General features: G+C 41.7%; 3 protein-coding genes across 4 annotated transcripts in view; all 3 read left to right on the top strand.

The window, feature by feature from the left end:
• The window catches only part of SNX6 (sorting nexin 6), a 29,217-nt gene extending 25,046 nt beyond the window's left edge, over positions 1–4,171 (top strand). For both annotated transcript variants that reach the window (XM_074824604.1, XM_074824603.1), the window contains exon 14: positions 2,307–4,171. In XM_074824604.1, the coding sequence (XP_074680705.1) occupies positions 2,307–2,360 (54 nt within the window). In that variant the 3' untranslated portion in view covers positions 2,361–4,171. The remainder of the gene's footprint in view (positions 1–2,306) is intronic.
• Positions 4,172–4,409: 238 nt separating this feature from the next.
• Positions 4,410–11,057, top strand: EAPP (E2F associated phosphoprotein). The gene is made up of 6 exons (XM_074824601.1): positions 4,410–4,513; positions 5,164–5,345; positions 6,690–6,788; positions 7,143–7,266; positions 8,121–8,246; positions 9,672–11,057. Exons 1-6 carry the CDS (start codon positions 4,440–4,442, stop codon positions 9,934–9,936), a joined length of 870 nt encoding a protein of 289 aa, XP_074680702.1. The 5' UTR covers positions 4,410–4,439; the 3' UTR covers positions 9,937–11,057.
• Positions 11,058–13,343: 2,286 nt separating this feature from the next.
• Positions 13,344–18,545, top strand: SPTSSA (serine palmitoyltransferase small subunit A). Its single transcript, XM_074824600.1, has 2 exons — positions 13,344–13,522; positions 16,691–18,545. The coding sequence occupies exons 1-2, from the start codon at positions 13,420–13,422 to the stop codon at positions 16,792–16,794; spliced, it is 207 nt and encodes a 68-aa protein (XP_074680701.1). The 5' UTR covers positions 13,344–13,419; the 3' UTR covers positions 16,795–18,545.
• Positions 18,546–20,049: the final 1,504 nt, after the last annotated feature.

The raw sequence follows: 20,049 nt of genomic DNA, 5'->3' as shown, positions 1-20,049 counted from the left end.
ATCTAAACATCTCTTTCCACAAATACTAAGATACATGCTCTTGCCTCTATGGTTTTTTGTGGAAAAAGAATTTGTCGCATTTCTAGCAACAGATGTCAGTTTAGAACTGACAGAAGAAGGGAGTAAGCAAAATCCAGTGCTAAGGGATTTGGTTAAATGCTTTGTCAGTAATTCTTTCTTTCCTGAAAAGGATGTTTCTGTCACCGTGGTTCTACCAGTAACTGTAATATCTAGAGATTAGGAGTCTGAGTTGGCAAAAAACACTTTTCTTGAGCTATGCTGATGGAAGTCAAGTATGTCAGATTGCAGCCAGAAAGAGTAATGGCTCACAGCCTCTATTGTCCTCGGTTTATTACAATTTAAATAAGGTTGTTCTTGTGAACTTTGTAAATTTGATCTAATGAAAATGAATGATTTGCCTATTTGGAAAATTTCAGTAGGCTGGCTGGCTGAGTCTGGAAATGACTGATGTGTAAAGGGTGTTGTGGTACTGTTTTTTCTTTAGAGTGCTACATAGTGGCCAGTGAATTGCAAACATACTTCATGCTGCTGATGGGCTGTAAAGGGATGGCCAAAAGGTGACTGTCACACTTTTGTTACAGGTAACATGCGTGCAGTTCACAATTATAATTCAGACTGAAGGATTCCTTTTCATTCATTACTTCATTAAAGCTAATAATACAACTGTTCAATAACACAGACCTTAGATTATGAATCTTGTACACTACAAAGATGGGCCACCAAGTCCCCATACATTTCGTGTATATTGAATTTGTTCGTATCACAGAATTACAAGCTTTTTAAATAGCTTGTGACTGTCCTCTGCCAGGATAGGCATAAAAGGACAAAAAGCTGTTGAAGCTGTAGCTGAAATAGCTGCCTTCTGGAGAAGACTGAAAAGGATTCAGTAGACACAACTGGGAATCATCTCCTTTGAAGCCTTTAATTTAGTTAATTGCTTAATCTGGATTATAGGAACCTTATTGGAGGATAGAATTACGATTTCTTACCTTTTTGGGCTGAGGGACGAGTGTCCTTCTGCCTACCTACCACAGGTCACTTGGAATGCTTTCAACTGAAAAAGTAAGAATTACACATTCTTTAGTAGTTGTGTGGACTGTTTATCAAGGACATGCAAATCACAGCTACTGGTACTGTTTAATTATGTGATTTCGTTTATTTGAAGTTTTCTTTACAGGTTTCTTTTTGGATCCAAAAAATTTTTAGAAGGAAGCAGTTTCTCCCATGTTCGTAACTGGATGTTCAGACTGTTTTGTTCTTGCGTTTTATCTGAACCCGATAGGAATTACTCTTAACACTGTCAACAACCTAACATTGTTTCTTACACAGAGATTTCAGATTTGGGAACAAATCTAGTACAGCTATTTAGTAGTGAATAGTCAGTAGTTTAAAGTGATCTAAGCATAAATGAATGGACAAAACAATGTGAATGTTGTGAATACCAGGTTGTTTGTTTCTTTGTTTTTCTGGAAAGTAAATCTGGGTTTACTTGTCGATCACATTTGCTTAATTCGCAAGGGTATCTTTATAAGTGTCAGTTCTGTAAATTCATTCAGAAATCTGAAAGTCAACCTGTACGTTTTTATGGTAGAGTCAGAATGCTTTAAATAAGATTAAAAACTGATCTACAGGTGTTTGAAAAGAAGAGCAGAACTTGGCATTAGAGATAAAGCTTAGTTAATCACTTCTGTAGCTCCGGCTCCACTGGCTAAACTCAACTTTGATGACTAAATCACCTGGCTAAGCATGTAAATCAGTCTGTTGTCTTTCAAACAAGGTCTGTCCTTGAACAGAGCTAGAGTTTAGATGGCTGTCACAGCAAGGAGATACTGAGTGCTGAGAATTGGTTAACATGTCTTGGTGAATTCAGTATTCGGTATAATACATGAATACTTCTGGTTTGGAATTAATATTCCAGAGCGACATTTACTCACAATGCTACATAAAAAATGAAAACTTTGTAACCTTTGAACTTCATTGCTAAGACAGTGCTCTGCAGCGAATAGTTTTTGTGGCCAGACTAGATCTTTAGTAAGAAACTTGTGAAGAAATATGGAAGGGGTACTAAATGCTTATTTTTGAATCTCAAGTTGGCTCCATTTAGTTCTATGACACAATGCTCCTACGTTCAAAAAACTCTTAAGGTAAAAGTTACTTAAATATTTCAAAATAAGCTTAATACCTGTCCTCTTTCAGTGGTATCATTGCTCTTTAAAAAACATCTTTTTGCCACAAGCGTAAAAGAAAGTAGAGAAATGTGGTCATATTTTTCTTTATTTTTACAGGGTAACTTACAGCTGCTGCAGAGCTGCCTGGCAGTGTTAAATGGTGACACATAAGCTACGTTCCGTCCTCCCACTAACAAGGGCTGCCCTCCTCTGGATTTTGTTTTCATGACTTTAAATAAGCATTTACAGTTCCCTGGAGAAAACATTTGACAAAGTGCACATAAGCAAGCTCTTTCTTTCAAAAGAATTAAAACAAACACCTGAAAGTAGCTCCAGACTATATGAAGCAACAGCATACTTGTTATACGTACATATTCATGTTTATTTAATCATTATATGCTTTCATTGTTCAGAAACCAAATGCTCTGTTTTTGTGAAAATAGCCAATATAATTATGTTCATGTTATGAATACTATGATACGGCTGCCAAACTTATTTACCTTTGTAAGTAATTTCTGATGTTCACCATTTGAAGCACATTGTTCAAATGGCCTAAATATTACCATTAGATATTTGAATATTGTTACTATAATGGCATTGTATACACTGTCTTAGTTTTTTTCCATGTACTGATATCAAGAAACTTAATCTTTTTTTCAATTGTGAACATTTCTTAGGAATTTTGGAGAACTTTGTGTAACCTTTATAACTATGATTTAAAAAGAAAAGCAAATGCATTAGTATGTTTGCCTTAACTTGTAGACTAATCCAATTATTGTAAAATAAACCATGAAATCAATGATTTTTCTAAAATTATGCAGACACTGTATCATCTGTAAGCTTCATATTTTCTAGTAAATCAGATTAATTAGCTTTTTCTCTATTCATCCTGTAAAAACATTGAGTAAGTATTGGATTGGTCTGACACTAAATACTCGCCCAGTAATTTTTCACTTGCATTCTCAGGTTTATCTGTTTGCCTACCTGTTTGTCTGTGACTTTCCTATCCAGTGTACTTAAACTGTTTTGAGCTTGGTGGCTGACTCTGCAGTTTCTTTGGCAGAAATGCTTTTCAGAGAATTTAACGGGTTTCTTTCCAGAAAGGGGAAATAAAGTAGCACAAGGGAGTTCAGAAAGTGTGTATCAGTGAAAGGTAATACTGCCCCACTTTGATACAGATAAGAAGCTTTGCTTCAGAAAATAAAAAGTAAAGGTATCCCCAATAAAGGAATACTTGAAAAGGATCTCATTCTGCTAACTGGACTTAAAACGCAGAGCTATAAATCCAGTTGTACTTGTTGTATTGCTTTGTCTCTCTTACTTGAACCATGGAACTTTTCCAGGAGGTGCTGTTCTGTTGTGTAGATGTCATAAAATTAGGCTTTACTGAATGAACTGCTCTTCAGTGGGATTGCTGCTTTATTTTTGGGTTTGTAGACCTTCAGTGGAGCAGCAGAATTTTGGGTGAATGGGATGTTTGGAGATGCTCATCAATGTAAGTCAATGTCTCTGTGATTACAGACTCCCTGTACTGTCGCACAGAGGTGTGAGGTTTGTTTTGTTTTTTTTCTCAAATAGGGCGAATTGTACAGTGTAGTATGCTTACCCTGCTGCCTTGCACATCAGAACATTTCAAAGGCAGAGAAGTTTCTTAGCTGAACCTGCTGTTTGCGTTGTGCGTTGAGTTGCACAGGTGTAGCCTCAGACTTTGATTACCAGTGCCCCAGCGGTTATTAGCAGCTCCTCTAGTGTATATAATACTTCCCAGCAATGGCTACTACAGTAATACTGTGCTGTTCATCTTCCAGATATAACAGGTATAATTCCTAAGGAACTCATCTATAAATAGACTACAAGGGACAAAGATTACAATGTATATACAATTAACAGAATTGTAAATATTTTAAGTAGGATGTGGGAACAGTTTTTAGATTAGTCCTTGCTGTTCAGTGTTACTAGCTCATTAAATTTTTTTAAAGCCTCTTGGTATTGGGTGTGTCTCTTAAAGCTCCAAGCCCTAGCTCTGTAACCGTGAAGAAAAATATTTAAAACGTGACCCGAGCGATTGCACCTCCCAAGGGAAAAGGAAGGCCGGGCCGCCGCCCCCCGCCCTCCCCGCCTCGGCGAGCTGGCGGCGGGGCAGCCCCAGAGCCGCCGGGGCCGGGCCCGGCCGCCGGAAGCCGGTGGGGTGCCCGGAAGGGGCGGGTCCGGGGCGGGGCGGGCGGCGGCAGCGGGCAGGCGGGCGGCGCCATGAGCTGCCTGCGGGAGGAGGACGACCCGTACGTGGTGGAGGAGCCCAGCGACGAGGAGCGAGCGCTCAGCAGGTGCTGGAGAGCCCCCGCCGCGGGCCGGGCCCAGGGCGGCTTGTCGCTGCCCTTCGCCTGAGGCGGCCGGGCGGGCAGGCCGGGGGCGCTCCGTCCCGGCGGCAGCGGGCCGCCGCTCCCTGCTCTCGCCTGGCGTCTGCTGGCCGGGGAGGCTCCGCGGGGCCTGGCGGTGCGGCAGCCCCGGTGCTGGGCTCCTCCGCGGGCGGCGAGGCCGGCGGCGCCCAGCGGTATGCGGCGGGGCTGCTTCGCGGGACTCCCTCACGGCCCCGGGCCGGGCCGCGGGGTGCCGCCCGGGAGCTACCGGAGGGTCGCCTCGGTGCAGCCGCGGCGATTTTCTCTCTTGAAACGGGCGTATTTACGCTTCTGACCCCGTAAGTGCCAGTGTGTAAACAGGTCCCTGCTCCTGCGCGGAGCCGCTGAGCAGAGCTGCAGAGGCGTCGCGGCAGGCCGCAGCCAGGCAGCTGAATCTCCTTTGCAGAGTTTTAACACTAACAAGCTAATAAAACATTTTCATAAATGCGTTTCCCATAAATAAACAGATAAGTGCTTCCTAATGCTTCCACACATTCAGATGTTTGTTCTCCAAATGACTCAGTCAGTGTTTTAAGCTGGTTATCATAATTCGGTGTGTAACACTTCAATCTCTGTAGCTCGGAAGATGAGGTGGATGTGCTCTTACATGGCACTCCTGACCAGAAGCGGAAGCTGATTCGGGAGTGCCTGACTGGGGAGAGCGAGTCTTCCAGTGATGATGAGTTCCAAAAGGAGATGGAAGCAGAACTGGACACCACCATGAGGACTATGGAAGGCAAATGGAAATCACCAGAAACAGGTAAATTGCATTCTAACAGCTGCTTGCATATGAAATTGTGAATTTAGTGGTGTCCAGTTAAGGTGTGAAGTTAATGTTTTATTCTTGTGGCTAGAGGTGTGTGATGGTAGTCAAGTGCTGCTAGAAGCCAACAGGAAAAAATGGCTGATTGCTTCTGCAGAAATGGTCACCAGGTGCAGCATCAGTGAATGCTTCTCTTTCATCTTTTCTAAGACTTGGTGTTTCTGAACATCTGATTTCCTGCTTTAATATGATTTCTCTTTGTTGGGTCAGTTGCCTTTTTTCCAGTATTTCTTTGGTTTAAGTTGTATTTGGAAACCTCTTGAGCAGGTTGTGGTGTCTTGTACTTTGTCTAGTGGCTCCAGGTGGCTGTCGAGATTTGGAGCCCTTTCTTGAAGAAAGAAATAGCATATGGTAGATTGAAATCCTGAATCAGCTGGCAGAAAAAATCAGGAAAAATATTAATCTCTTCCTCCCTTACCTGCTTGTAATTGTTACATCAAATAGTAAAACTGTATTGAAGATGTATGACATGTACATACATCTGTGTTACGGAGTTTGTGTACTATGGGTGCAAGAGATGGATTGCTTTGGTATTTGAAGAGCATATGTTCTTTTTACCTATTACAAAACACCTAGTGAAGTGTTCTTAATTTCCTGAAGAATCAGTGTAGTATTCACTTCAATGTAGGGACTTCACTCTGTATTCAGCAGGTTTATTAGTTTTATCTGTGTTATGGGCAAATTTGATCCTTAGGTTTTGGTTGTGCAATTAAGAAGGTGTAGCAATATTTATACCACCACATCCATTCAGCACAGAATAGAATTTTTGCTGCAGACTGACTGTGATACGTGCTTGGCAATCCATCTAGGTCTTTTCTGAACTTCTGTGGCCCTGAAATTTTGGGGGATTTTTTTTTAGTGAATTTTTTGCAATCAAAGTTTGTGAAGCAGTGTGTCACATCTGTATTTCTTTCACATGACTAAAGATTTGTGGAGTGTCCAAGACTGTGGATTATATAGGGCAGAGGCAGGCATATTTGATGTGGTGTCCTCTGTGCCTAAAGGGAGTGTACCTTGGAGGAAGCTTTCGTTTGAACTGTACCTGAGGTTTGTCTCAGAGGGAGTGAGCAGCTTTGCTCTGAGAGAGCATCTATAAATGAAGTAACACGAGTGATGTGGATGATCAGGATGTGGGAATAAATTGGGAGAGCTGTTACTTAACACCCCCAGATAAAGCAGAGCACTCCTGGGTAACTTGGAAACAGAGGTTTGTTCTGGGCTGTATACTTACTGTCCTTTTGGCGGGGTGTTCTTACCACTTCTCTCTAACTCCACACCCAGGTACTTCCTCAAGTACTGGGCAGACTGGACCTGCCACCACTTCAAAATACTACGATGACATTTACTTCGATTCTGATTCAGAGGATGAAGATAAAATAGGTAAATGTCTGAGAAGAAGAGAGTAGGACATCTTCACAGTAGCCTTCTCCCTCTCAGATCCTGTAGAATCCTCTTGGGGGGGTCAGGGTTCCTGAAGGTGGCCTTTTGGGAACAATTATCAGCCTATATCATCTCAGTGTAGTTCCTGCTATTGTATGATGTATCCCTGTGTACGTAAGGTGCGTTAATGCTTTGGGGTGGTGCATTTGGAGGAGAGATGAGTTAGACCTTTGTGCTGTTATTTAGGTTTATTGTGAGTATGGAAAAGGAAAACTGAAAAACTGATTATTTTGATTATTTGAGAATCCTCATATGTCTGACGGATGTCACATGTGCTTGCACAAATCTTTCCAGTTACACAGGAAGTCTGGAAAAACAGAAGACATCAGCAGCGCCGGATTCTTTCCAATGATGAACTGCTGTATGACCCAGAAGAAGACAGTAGAGACCAAGCGTGGGTAGACTCACAGAGGAGGGGGTAAGAGACCATAAATATTTGAACTGTAGGATGCTTAACGTAAACTGAAAAATTTAAACAAAAATGGTGAATGTAGAGAAAAAGCTGTCACTGTCAAGTCCATACAGTGAAAATACTGTTATTTAGAATTTACAGCATATGAAACTTAAAAGCCTGTAAAATTTTTATGTCTGTGTAGTGGAAGTGAAGTCTTCAAAATTACACTATTCTAAAACTTGCAATTTTTTTTAAAATCAAGACTTTCTAGTTCTATATGCCAGTTTTGTCTGTAGATCTCGTCGAAACAACCATGCTGTGGATGAAAAGGTTGTGAGATACTTTGATTGCTAAATTAGTGTCTGTTCCTGCTAAATAGTGTATTTCTAATTTTGGAAATCTTTGAATTTAGCAAGCCACAAAATGTTAAGATAAAATAGGAATAGCACAAAGGTGCTTTACTGAGGGTTTTTTGAAGGGTGAAGTAGAAAAATGGTTGTTGCAGCAGAAGTAAAATTCTCCATGTAAATCAGTTGAAAAGGATAATATTAATGTATGTTGCCTGCAGGGATTGCACTTGAGATACCTGTCTCATCAGAGGAGAAGGTGGTTAAGCACAAATTCTCATGCCAGGTGTATTTGTCTCAACAAATGAAAATTCTCTGTACAAAGTAAATGGAAGGATACTGGTTAGTATTTTTTCCCCCAGCTTATTTATTTATGTGCTTTGAGATAGGAAAAAGGGTGTCCAGAAGGAGACAAATATTAATTGCTGTATTTTAATATAAAAAAGGTTTGACAGTTGAGTTGATATGCCTGACAGCAAGGGCATGTAATTTCACTTTTTGTCTCTCCTTCCTCCTTTCTTGAATCGGTAGGTACCGTAATCAAAGAAGAGTGCTGCCGCAGCAGCAGCAGCAGCCAAAACCTTCAGCTGTTCCAAACAGTGATGCTGTTTTGAATTGCCCTGCTTGCATGACAACATTATGCCTGGATTGCCAGAGGTAATTAGCAAATAGTAAGGGGTCTTTTTGTAATGTCTTTTTTTCGGTCACTAGTATTTTTAGTGTATTCAATTTGATCAAGTCTGTCTTATGAGGTGGCGAAGAAGGCAGGTGTATGTGAATCAGATTTAGGGGTGAATGCTAGTTTGTAAGAATGATGATCGGTTTAACCTGCAATGTGGAGATGAGGAAGAACAGGGTAGAACTTTAGCATAGTGGAGAAGGTAAACTATTTTTAAAAAAAAAATCATGGAGACTAAACAGTTCAGGGTGTTGGTTTTTTTTTTTTTTTTTAATGTTGGCTTGATGTTTAGAGGCATAAAATTACTCCAGGTTATTTTTGTGTAAAAGTGCCTTGTTTAGGGAAGGATTAAGCAAAAATCAAGATAGTGTATTCTTACTTAGTTTGAGTCTTAGCAGTTGTGGTTTTGAGTATAGTTACATTTAAAAGTGCCTGGAAAGCATTTAGGTGAGAATCCATGGTGTGTTTTGCAGCTCTCTGGTATCTGACTGCACTGCAAACCTAGTTAGTACTGTTGACCCATGCTAAGGAAAGGACTCTGGAACTGGCAGTAAAGGAGAAAGAAGTCTTGTGAGATGAGGAGTAAACTACCTCTCATTTATTGAGGATGAAATTCCACAGCAGCCTAAAATCATCTAAGTACTGGGGTCTGTTTCTCACTCTCTTCCCTTTGCTGGCTCTGGTACTCCTAGACCCTGTTCTGTAGTTAAGTATTTCAGTTTGCTGACAGAAAATGGTCCATTTTTATTGTCAAACGGGTCTTTTGTGGGTTTAATAAACTGAAATAGCTCAGCACAGTGTTATACAAGCAGTAAAGCCAGCAGAAGTCGAGATAGGACTTCTGCAGCCACCTGTTATGTTGGTTTAGGCTGCTGTAAAACTGCAGCCTGAGGGACATTGTGTTGAATTGAATTGCAGCCCTGAATTTTGCTATGTACTCCAGCTATGCAGTTGTTATACTGATGACAGCTGAAAATACATTTTATATTTTATTGTAGACATGCTTTTCAAGTGTGATGTGTCGATGTTTGTTATTTATAAATAAGGAATTTCAGGCTTGCAAGACATTTTAGGATATAAATGTGAGTAGTTGAGTCATTTGCACTCATGATCTTTTGCCTAATGCATAATTCTGTAATACCAATACCATTGTACTCCAGCATGTTTATTTCAGCATGTTTTTAAAAACACCTTAAAAGCAAGACAGATGGCTACGACTATTTTTTTAATAAATTTTGTAGATGTGACTTTTGTTCTGTTTATGAAACTTCATATTTATTTGGCTTTCAGCTCTTTGGCATGGTACTTCCTATCTTTAATCCCATTTCCAGTGACAATAACCGATTTCTTGGAAGCAGAGTTTTACCAATGGTATGACTTGCATTTTCTCTCCTTCTCCGTAGACATGAATCTTACAAAACACAATATAGAGCAATGTTTGTGATGAACTGCGTTGTTAACAAAGAGGAAATTCTGAAATACAGAAAGAAGCTAAAGAAAAGAAGTAAGAAAATGAAGCACAGCAAAGAAACTACCTCTACACAATCAAATGAAGAAGAGGAGGAAGTGTATCATCCGGTATTATGTACTGAATGCTCAACTGAAGTGGCAGTAATGGATAAAGATGAAGTTTTTCACTTCTTCAATGTTCTAGCCAGCCACTGCTAATGTGCAAAAGTGGGGGAAAAAAATCCTGCACTGTTTAAGACCATGTGAAGTATCGGAAATGCAGCCATGTTAACCTTTTTTAAATACGGTCTTTTAAATGTGCATTTTCATCAGAGAGCTTTATAGTGATCGGATTTTTGCAAAGTTTATAAAAGCAATACAGTTAACTGCGTGCATTTGAGAGCACTGTTCTTTCATGCTGTTAGGTGGTTGCATCATTGAGAATTTAAAATTTTGTAAATACAATGCAAGATCTGTGTATTATGATCATTCCCTGTATATATACCATCCATTATCTCATGTATTAGAACTGCTGCTTAGAATAAATACTGTATAGTAACTGGTTCTTCATAGCTGCATTGGTCATTTCTATGGCACGTGGTAAACAACTCTCAGTCAGGATGTTGGGCTTCTGTAGGCTGGTATTCTTGGTAGAGTTGCACACAGGTAGGTTTGATAAAGAAGGCATTGTCATCATATTTGGAATTTTGGCCCATGAAGATCTCAAAAATGGAAACTTTTATTTATACATAGTGGAAGATTAGCTTATATCGAGTTTGCTGGCATGGATCATTCTGACATGATTCATTTAAATCAACGTAATGCCTAGTAATACAGTTAAGAGTTTTAAATGTAAATATGTATATGAAGAAAACACTGGACACTTTTTCTATTGTCCTTTTTCGTTAATGACACATCTTAAGAAGAAATTTATGGTCAGATCTATGACCATACAGCTAGTTTGAGTGCTTTTTCTGTTTCTTTAGTATGTTTACAGCTTCTTTATAGAAACATAAAGAGCTTCTGCTTAGTCTGTGAAGCCACTGCAATGTTAACAATGGATCTTTCCCTCTTTTCCTCCAGGCATGCTCCCAAGAGGTCACTCTTGATTTTTACTAGTAGGTAACATCTCCTCTTTATAGCCTGATATTTTTTTAACACTTCACTTTGAACAAGGGTCTGTCTGAAAAAAAATCTTTATGCTTTTAATAGTATGAGGAATGATTTGTTATATGTGCTTTGAGGGATTGTCAGAAATATTTAACTTAGGAGGTAGGAACCTGACGAACATACTTCTTTTGTGCCTTGGATTACAATAAAATGTTGTGATTCTTTGGTTACCTTTTGTAGTCCCTGGTGCTGTATTTTACTAACCTACACAAACTCATTCTACAGTGTTACATGAGATTAGGGAGAAAAAAAATACATTGGTTCTTCTGTCAGGATTACATGAGGAAAACATTAACTTACTATTTTCCATCAGCAGAAACTTAACCTCTGCTTGATAAAGTAGAGAACTATTGAGGCAGCTGCTGAACGCTTGGTGCACCTTCCTCTGCACATGCAACTGGCGATCATAATTGAGTCCATACTTGTCTTGTGGCTTGGGATCTGCCTGAATGAGATCTCTATCGCCTCTTTGCTCGTACAGTCAGACTGATTAGTGGAGTGTCTGACTGCATATTGATAGCTCTGGGATCATCTGAAGTGGGATAAATGGGTACTGTGTGCCCTGAGCCAGGAGGTGTATATGGAAAATTCTGGACGTACGAAGAACTTTCTTAGAAGCGTGGAGGGAGGATATAGTCTGTGCTCTAGGGCATGCTTGCCTTCATGTAGCTGTCTTCACAGTCTAGGTGAAGTGAGAAGGCTCTGTGTAGCGCCAGGTTAAGGGTCTCTGCACAGAGCTACTGGAAACGTGACCATTTTGGGAAGGATGTAGTCCAAGGGCTCAAGTGTTGATGCAGGTGGCAGCAGGAGGAACAACAGGTGATGGCAGTCCCTAAGCAGGGGTAGAATGGAGCTGGCAAAGGAGGGGAAACTATACAGAGGAATGTTGTCAATTTTCTTAAGGGGCTAACTAGCAAAAAAACCTGTCTCAGGAGTATGCAACATACCAAAAAGGTGTAAGGCGCATGGGCACCACCTGGTGGGTTAGGGCAGATGGAGATTTTGAAGCTGGCCTGCCTCTAGACATTACCTTTCCTCCCATCCCAGTTACTTTCTTGCTGCTGCTTCTTGCTTGCCTTATCACTTGGAGCTTCTTGTTAGGAAGCATAGGAACACACAGGACTGGAACTCGTTTGTCCCATATTGATAATGTTCTTGCAGCTTTGAATGGGAGTAATGTTTCAGTTGCGCTGAATGCCCTACTTGTCCTTGAACTTTGTACGTGTTTATATAGAAAGGAGACTTACAAAATTACCACCAATTTTTCAAGCAGCAACACCAACACAAGACTCCTCCAGCAGCAATTGCTACAAGCAACAGTGCTCTTGGATAGGGACAACAGCTCCTGTAGCCAGTTGTGTGGGGTATTAATCACATGAATGCTCTCATTTCTTCTTGTGCTGAAATACATCTGCATAGATAAAGTGTATCTGAATGTCTTCTGGTTGAATTGAATCCCTTTTCAGATTCTGCCACACGAAACAGTACAGTCTTAAGTTGTCTCTGCCAGCGGGTTTTCTTTTTCACAGTTATCTTTTGGTACTGTAGTTGTATTTTGCAGCTGTGTAAATAACCCCTAAGTGCATCCTCCCGTGAGTGTATTTCCTTGTTTTTCATTGTACCAACAGCACAGGTGAAGGTAGGGGTGGGGTGGCTGCAAGAACAGAATCACACCACTCAGTGTGTGTGGAAGTCCCCTTCCAGCAGGCTTTCAACTAGCACCTTCTAAGCTAGAGTGCCAGTATCAACTGCCAACAGCCTTTCAGTCGGGCAGTCCAGGCCCATCTCTGCGCATTTCTCCTCACCTGAGGGCAGTGAGCAGTCGGGGCAGGGGCATCCCACACCCTCTGGTTTCTGGCCCCAAGTGCCTGAGGGAAGTGCAAAGTCAGCAAGTTACAGTAAGCAGTCAGTCTATCGCCTCTTTGTTTTTCTATTCATACGGGATTAATCTGACAGAGTGGGATGATGTTAAGGTTTTATTTATCTGGGCCATGTTTTTGGGTGGGCTCTACCCTCTAACAACTGAAGACACTGGAGACTCCTACAGAGCATTTTTAACGTACCTCCCGTGGGCCCTGCTGAGCGCAGTCTCCGGGTCTTCTGTAATTCCCAGAACATCAATTTAGATTAAATAGGATGAGAGAAAATAGGCTGCAGCACCATCTCCCAGGTATGACTCAGACCGGCAGATTACCGCAGGTTCGCGGTCAGCCATGTGATTCAATCTGCTCGGACACCGGCGGGCCCGCACTGCTGGATTTTAACGTTCTGCGGGGGACGAGGGAACCGCCGTGCTGGCGGGTGCTCCCACCGCGCCCCAGAACTCCGCGCCCGCTGGGGCCTGGCTGCGGGCGCGGCCCACAGGCCCCAACGCCTCCATTCCGGGGGGCAGCGGCCGTCCAGGCGTGGGGCGGGGCCGGGCCCGGCGGTGGCGGCGGGAGGGCGGGCCCCGGGCTGCCACCGCCCCCCGTCTCCGCTCGGCCTGGGCCCGGCGCAGGGCCGCTGGCGGGCGGGGAGAGCGCGGGGCGCGCCATGGCGCTGGGCTCGGCCTGGAAGCAGATGTCGTGGCTGTACTACCAGTACCTGCTGGTCACCGCGCTCTACATGCTGGAGCCCTGGGAGCGCACCGTCTTCAGTATCCTTCTGCCGGCCGGGCCCCGCCCGCGGGGCCTGGCGGGGCGGGCGCCGTGTGCGCGGCGCCGGTCGGGGGCTGCCCTCCCCCTGCCGCGTCCTGCTTGGCGGCGGCTCCAGGGCCGCCCCGAGGCCGCCGGGCGGGTGAGGCGGCCCCGCCGGCCGTGCCGCCGCCTCCCCGGCGGGTGCGGTGCCGGGCGGACGACCCGGTGGCGGGGGAGCGCCTGGGCCGTGGCCGTGCTGAGGGCGGGTGGCCGCCGCCGGGGCTCCCCGGGGCTGAGGGCCGAGGGGTGGCCGGGCCGGGCCGGGCCGGGCCGGGCCGGGGGGCCGCTGGCCTGGGGCGCCGAGCGCGGCCGGTGCCCGCGGCGGGCAGGGGAGCGGCAGCCTCCGCCCGGGAGCGGGGCTTGCCCCCTGCCCGCAGACAGAGGCTAACGCTCCTCACCTTCACGGACCAAGGTGCTGCCCGGGGTGGGGAACAACCCTTATGCTGGTGATCCATGTCCTGTCGCTGGGCGTCCAGCAATTTATGCTCGGGCTCAAGTTTATATCTCGAAGCTATTTCTCCTTTATTTTTTCTTCTGTAGAGTTATGGTAGTTCTTTCTCTTGTCTTTTGCACTGAAATCTCAAGCCTTCGATTAAGCACAGGTGTCTGTCGTGAATTCTGTTGTATTTTTGTCTAGTGGAAAGTAAATGTGCACGCTGCAAAACCTTGCAAGCTTAGGTTTGCGTGGTGCTTTGTCACATGATTTTTACTAGATGAGTATTTAATCCTCGAGCTGGTAAGTTTGCTTGGCTCTTTCGGAGTGGAAGAACTTGATAGATGCTTACGTGAAGGCATCTGTATAAAGGCTACTTAGAGGTTTGCTTCTTTACCCGGCCCTTTCATACAGGCAGTATATTCTCTCAAGCGTTGTTAGTTTTCTAAGTGTGGCTGTTTAGACCTTGATGTAAAATGGTGTCTCACATGAATGACCCTGAGCCATCTCCAATGGTGAGAGACAAAGAGAGAAATTAACCAAAACATTAACGAAGAGGAGGGTGTAAGTAGTGAGAAGCTGCTTTTGCTGAGATACTGGTCAATTTTGTAAAGGAACTCTCATTTGTCATAGAAAAGTGGTTGCCCAAGTTACAACTGTGTGATCAGACATTTTTTTTTTTTTCCTGTGTAAAGTCAGTAGAAGTAGAGTTAACTTACTATTTCTCTTCTCTAGTATTTATAGACTTACTGTGCACAATTGTTTAGGTAGGGATTCTTACCTTCAAAATGTTGTGTTCCTTGCTAATACACCTTACTCTTTTTATGTCCTGTCTATATCACCTTTGCTTTCCTTGCAGTTACATTAGTCATGAGTACTTTTTTGTGTTAACTGTGCAGCTTTTTAGCTTGTGCAAAATATTTCACAGAATTGTTTCACAGAAACAATTAAGTAAATGAAAGTGTGTGTGCCTGTTTACTTTTATAAAATGCTCATATTGCCACTTAACTTACAAATGTCATGAGTGGCACAACTATTGCTTGCGATCTTGGGTCAGCAAAGCAGTTTTATGTCCTCAAACTGGACGCTTTTGCCATAGGTGGGCCAGGTCTGCGGGTGCTGTACGGATGCAACGCAGGCGCAGCGGCCTTGGGAGCTACCGGAGTGTGGCTCTGCTGCGTGTCTTGCTGTGCTCGTGCTCCAGAATCAGAAGTGAGTGCTGATATGGAAACGTGGATTTATGGGTTGACCTTCATTTTAGTATCTCTTGCTGTATATAATCATCTGTGACTAAAAATACACCAAGCAGCTAGTATGCTCTAATAAGCGCAACTAATACCTTTGCTCTGCCACAGGGAAGTCGGTCATAGAGCATTTGTTACATGTGTGCTGTGGTGGCTTGATTTCTCAAAGATGCAGAGCATGCGCAACTCCTCTGGTTTCACCTGTGGAAACAGAGTACTGCTGTCCAGTGTTATCATGCTTGTTAATCTCCAGTGCTTTTGATAGTGTTTCTGTCTAAGTTTACTGAATCTCAGCGTGTAGTTGGATGAAATAAACAGGTTATTATTAATGTTGAGTACTTGTTAAATTTTTCTCTTTAATTTCTGCAACCTTAAACTTTGAATGGCATAATCTACCAGTAATCTGATGCCATAATTTCTTTAGATAAAGCTTCAAGAACCCTAGAGCTTGACAGAGGTCCTGTTGTACATATACAGTTGTCTCCTCTATATAAATTTTTACAAAAGGTCCTTGTTAGGAGTTCAACTAATAAAGTGGTCATCTTAAGACTGTTGAGCAGATAGCTTCATGTGAAGTTTGTTTTGCAGTGTGATCTGCTATAGTAAAGTATTAATGAGTGTCTGTTTAAGTACACAACTTGCCTCAGAGCGTCAGCATGGCTTTGAGTCTTTGTGAGTGAAATAGTTAGAAGGGTGCATGTCACGATGCTACTCACACTTTTCACTCCCCTTGCAGTTTCTTTTTCCTAAGTACCACCAAACAGCACATAAATTGAGCTGCTTGCTCATGAGGAAGGGTCTGAGCATGACATGCAGATGGATAAATGAGCCAAATAATGTAGTGATTTAGAGCCTGGAGGACATTGGTAGCTAGAAATGGATTTGAGGTTTCCTGACTTTATTATGCTAACAGTACAACTTTCACACCAGATATATTCTGTACATCATAAACTAAATTTGTTAGGTCATTCTATTACTTAAAAATGAGTAGGTCATCCACAAAAAACTCTTACTCAGTACAGCTATTCATATTATTGTGTTTGTTTTGTTTTTTTGTGATGGTTGACTTTATTCTTCCTGGCTGAATGGGGTTGGCTTCTGCAAGACTTGCTTAACACCTAGGAGGATGCATGTAAAAACTTGTATATTCTCAGTGCCCGTTTTCTGTTCCTCCACTACGCCTCCCATACTTTGGCCCATCCTCTTGTGTCCATGACAAGGCAGTGGATAACTTGCAAGGCATCCTTCCGTAATTGAGCTAATCGCTCCTGCCGGTGTACTGGTTTTTGGTGTTCAGTTGGTTCTTTTTGTAGCTCTAATTGCTGAATACAGTTGACCCTGTCTGATTTAAAAATGTAATGTGATAAGATAGCTACCAGGAAAGTTTTAATGCTATGTGATGTCTAATGCGCTTTCTACTTCAAATGCTTTTTTCCTCAACTGTAATTCAGATTCCATGCTAGTTTCCATTGTTGGAATGGCACTGTACACGGGCTATGTGTTCATGCCTCAGCACATCATGGCAATATTGCACTACTTTGAAATTGTGCAGTGATGAAGAATGTATTTTCAAGAAGTAAGCAGGCTTTGACATCTGGTCTACAAAGAAGAATGAACCTCTTCATTTTAACAAGACTTCTACTGATGTCAGAAAGACACAATTACGACTCTGAAGACTAGGAAACAAGATATGTAGAGCAGGGACATGAGGTGTCCCCTATGTTGTGTTCATTCCTTTTAATTTTACAAGATATGCCCTTGTATAGTAGTTTTGTCTACTTTAACATTGTGATTGTACTTTGATATCAGTATTTTCTTAACTTTGTGACAGTTTCAATATTGCACTGTGAAAGCTTTTCTTAATTGTAATTTTGAGTAAATTTGAGTAAATCTTAATTGCCTTCTATTTTTAATCAGAAAGTCATCTTATTAAATGGGGCTTAAAGCTTTTGCTATTGTATGGTATGTATTTGCCTGGATATTTCTATTAATGCGTTTTGTAAGAAAATACATCTAGATTCATATTAGAGACATGGATATATTCGTCTAATGCTATTTACAAAAGTTAGTTTGTATGACTGAACTCAGGTGTACTGTTTGCTGTCCAAACTTTGTTCAACAGTATATTTGTGCATATGGCCTAAATTTGGAATTAGAATTATTTCAAGTTCCTGTATTCCAACTGTTGGAGGAGGGTAGGGGAGATGAGGCATTGAGGCGGAGTGAAGGCTGCATTCGTTACTTTTGGAGTAGTGCTGTGCTTCTGGGCTTTATCTAGTGGAGAGAAAAAGGACTTTTCTTTACAGATATAGGCCCACATCAGGCTTTGGGATAGCACTTTAAATCTACCCTCTTTTTCTAGCTACCAATTCAATTGTACTTTTACAGGATGCTTTATTATGTTCCAATGGTTATGGTTTCTGCTAATTTTCACTCAACAGTGTAACTATGTCTAGATCTTGAAGGGGTTTTCTATTGCCGCTAGTGTTCCAAACATGTTCTCGCTACAAACGACCAAAACGTAGGGGTTTAAATGGACTTGAGTTAGAACTACAGCAATAAGTAGCTGAATACTTGGCTGAAGTCCTGTCTTTTTTTTTTATAGGGATTTTTTTCAGTTTTGTATTCTGAAATGTAAGATGGTGACAACCTAACTTTCTTAAGTGGAGGATTTTTTTTTTGTTGTTTAAAAAATAAAAGTTTAAAAGCAGAGCTTTGATGCAAAACTTTCTTTGAGAAGTTAATGTGTTTCTGAATGCTGGTACTTTTCTCAGAACTTTTCAAAAGGCGAAAAATGATACTTGACCAAAGAATTGTGATTATTTTTTTTAATAGCCTAGTAATAATAGGTACTGTTATCTTTTATGCAACTTCTATTGAAATCAGGAACTATACCTAAGTTGTACAACTAAATTTTAGGTTTATTTAATTTTCTGAAATGCACACTCAAGAGACAAGACTGTTTTTCCCCCTGTATTTAAGAACTTCATGTGTATCTGATTAAAAACTCCATTGTCGTCTTGGAGCTATAAGTAATGGGCCTTAAACTTCTTAGGGGAACCCTGGCTCAGTAGGAGCCTCCTACTAAATTAGTGCCTTTGCTTATTAATAACTGGCTATCTAACATAGGTAGATTTTTGGGGTGATTTTTTCTTTTTTTCAATGTATCTGGAGTTGTATGTGAGTATTTTAAGTAAATACAGAGATAATGATAAGTTAACATTCTCTTTTTGAAGAGCATAATATCCTGCTGTCCTGTAGTATAAATTTCTGCTGTCCATGGATTAAATTTGTACTGTGATGTTACCTTGTGAACTACTACCATGATTGATACACATCCACTGCTGAGAAAGGGATTTAGTTGTATGGGGGAGGGGGGGGGAAGCCCTTCTGTGCAGTGGCATTAGGAATGTTAAGCATGATTTTTAATTGTGAAAGGTTTTATAAAAGGGCTTTGATATACTGACTTTTACTAGCTGTCTGCTTTTTGTTGAGGAAGAAAGAGTAACTGTAATCTCCAATCACTTGGGTCACGTTGGAGTGGGCTTGATCGATACCATACTTGAATTCGATTTGATAATTTGAGTACAGTCTTTTTCAGCATTTTTTTTTTTTTTAAATTATAAATCAAGAATCTCATAGTCTTGGACTGTTCTTTTAGATCCTGGATGCTTTGTTAAAGATGGAATAATTTCATTAATAAAATACTGTCGTTACTAGAATTTGAATTTCTAGAAGAAAATTCCTGCAATATGTCCTTTTCATAAAGTTGATCTAGTGAAGAGATGGTTTAAGGGGTGGTAATTATGAAGCAGAGAAAGTTTTCTTTTTTAAAGTAAGGGTATTGGTAGGGATTTAATTAATCATTAAATTGGAGCAGTAGTTGAATCATAAGGCTGCCAAGTTGTTTTTCCACTGCAGTCTGCTTTGCTGTCATGTTAGTTGGGGGATCATAGCCTCTTTTTGATAGAACCGTATGCTTTTTCTGTGCAAGCTGGAGGTCAAAGGCAGTTTAAATACCATTTGGAGCCAGCTGGTCAATTGTACTTCTGTTTAAACTGGGTGATAATAATTGAGCCATCAGTAATTTAGATAAAGTAGGACAAAATAATTGTTAGAAATGAGGGGGAAAAAAAATCCGAGAACCCTGCAAGTGGCTTTATGTTAGTCTTTTAATAGTAATAGCCCTTGGGGTTTAGACTGAGTCATCAGAAATAAGTGTTTAAAAATGCATTAACTGTGTTACAGCACAACTGATAATACCAGGTCCATCAGCCAGCCCCAGCCCGAGGCCGGCAAAAGGTGTGTCCAGGGCATCTCGTCCGGGTGGGATGACTTGCTGTGGTGGTTGCTCTGGCAGGAGCCCAGTAGCCTGTGACTGTGGTGGCTTCCAGAGCCAGCTCTGCAGAGGCACCCTGGCTGACATGAGGGCTGGGTGCTGTAGAAATAACAATTAAAAATCTTTGCAGTAGCAGCTACCATAACCAAAAGAGGAAACCGAGGCATAGTATTGCAGAAAGTCAGTCTGGAGCCAGAAACTGATCCAGGATGTGTATGTATGCATATCCTGGATCAGTTATATTTATGTGTATATGTATACCCTGTTTATTTCTTTTTACATATATGCATATATATATATATTTAAAAACCCTGGTTATTTCTTGTCAGAAATTATTACGTAGCAATTAGTTTGGAGACAGAGGCTGTGGGTTGGTTGGTTGTTGTTTTTTTTTCTGGTTTCTTAACTATCCTGTTAGGAAAACACCAAAGAATCCTAAATTGAGACTTTCTTAGCAAAATTTAGCATGAA

This window comes from Strix aluco, chromosome 4 (assembly GCF_031877795.1).
Source record: "Strix aluco isolate bStrAlu1 chromosome 4, bStrAlu1.hap1, whole genome shotgun sequence".
Taxonomy (NCBI): Eukaryota; Metazoa; Chordata; class Aves; order Strigiformes; family Strigidae; genus Strix; species Strix aluco.
The sequence above is the reverse complement of the archived record's forward strand: the minus strand, read 5'-3'. Positions and strand labels throughout refer to the sequence as shown.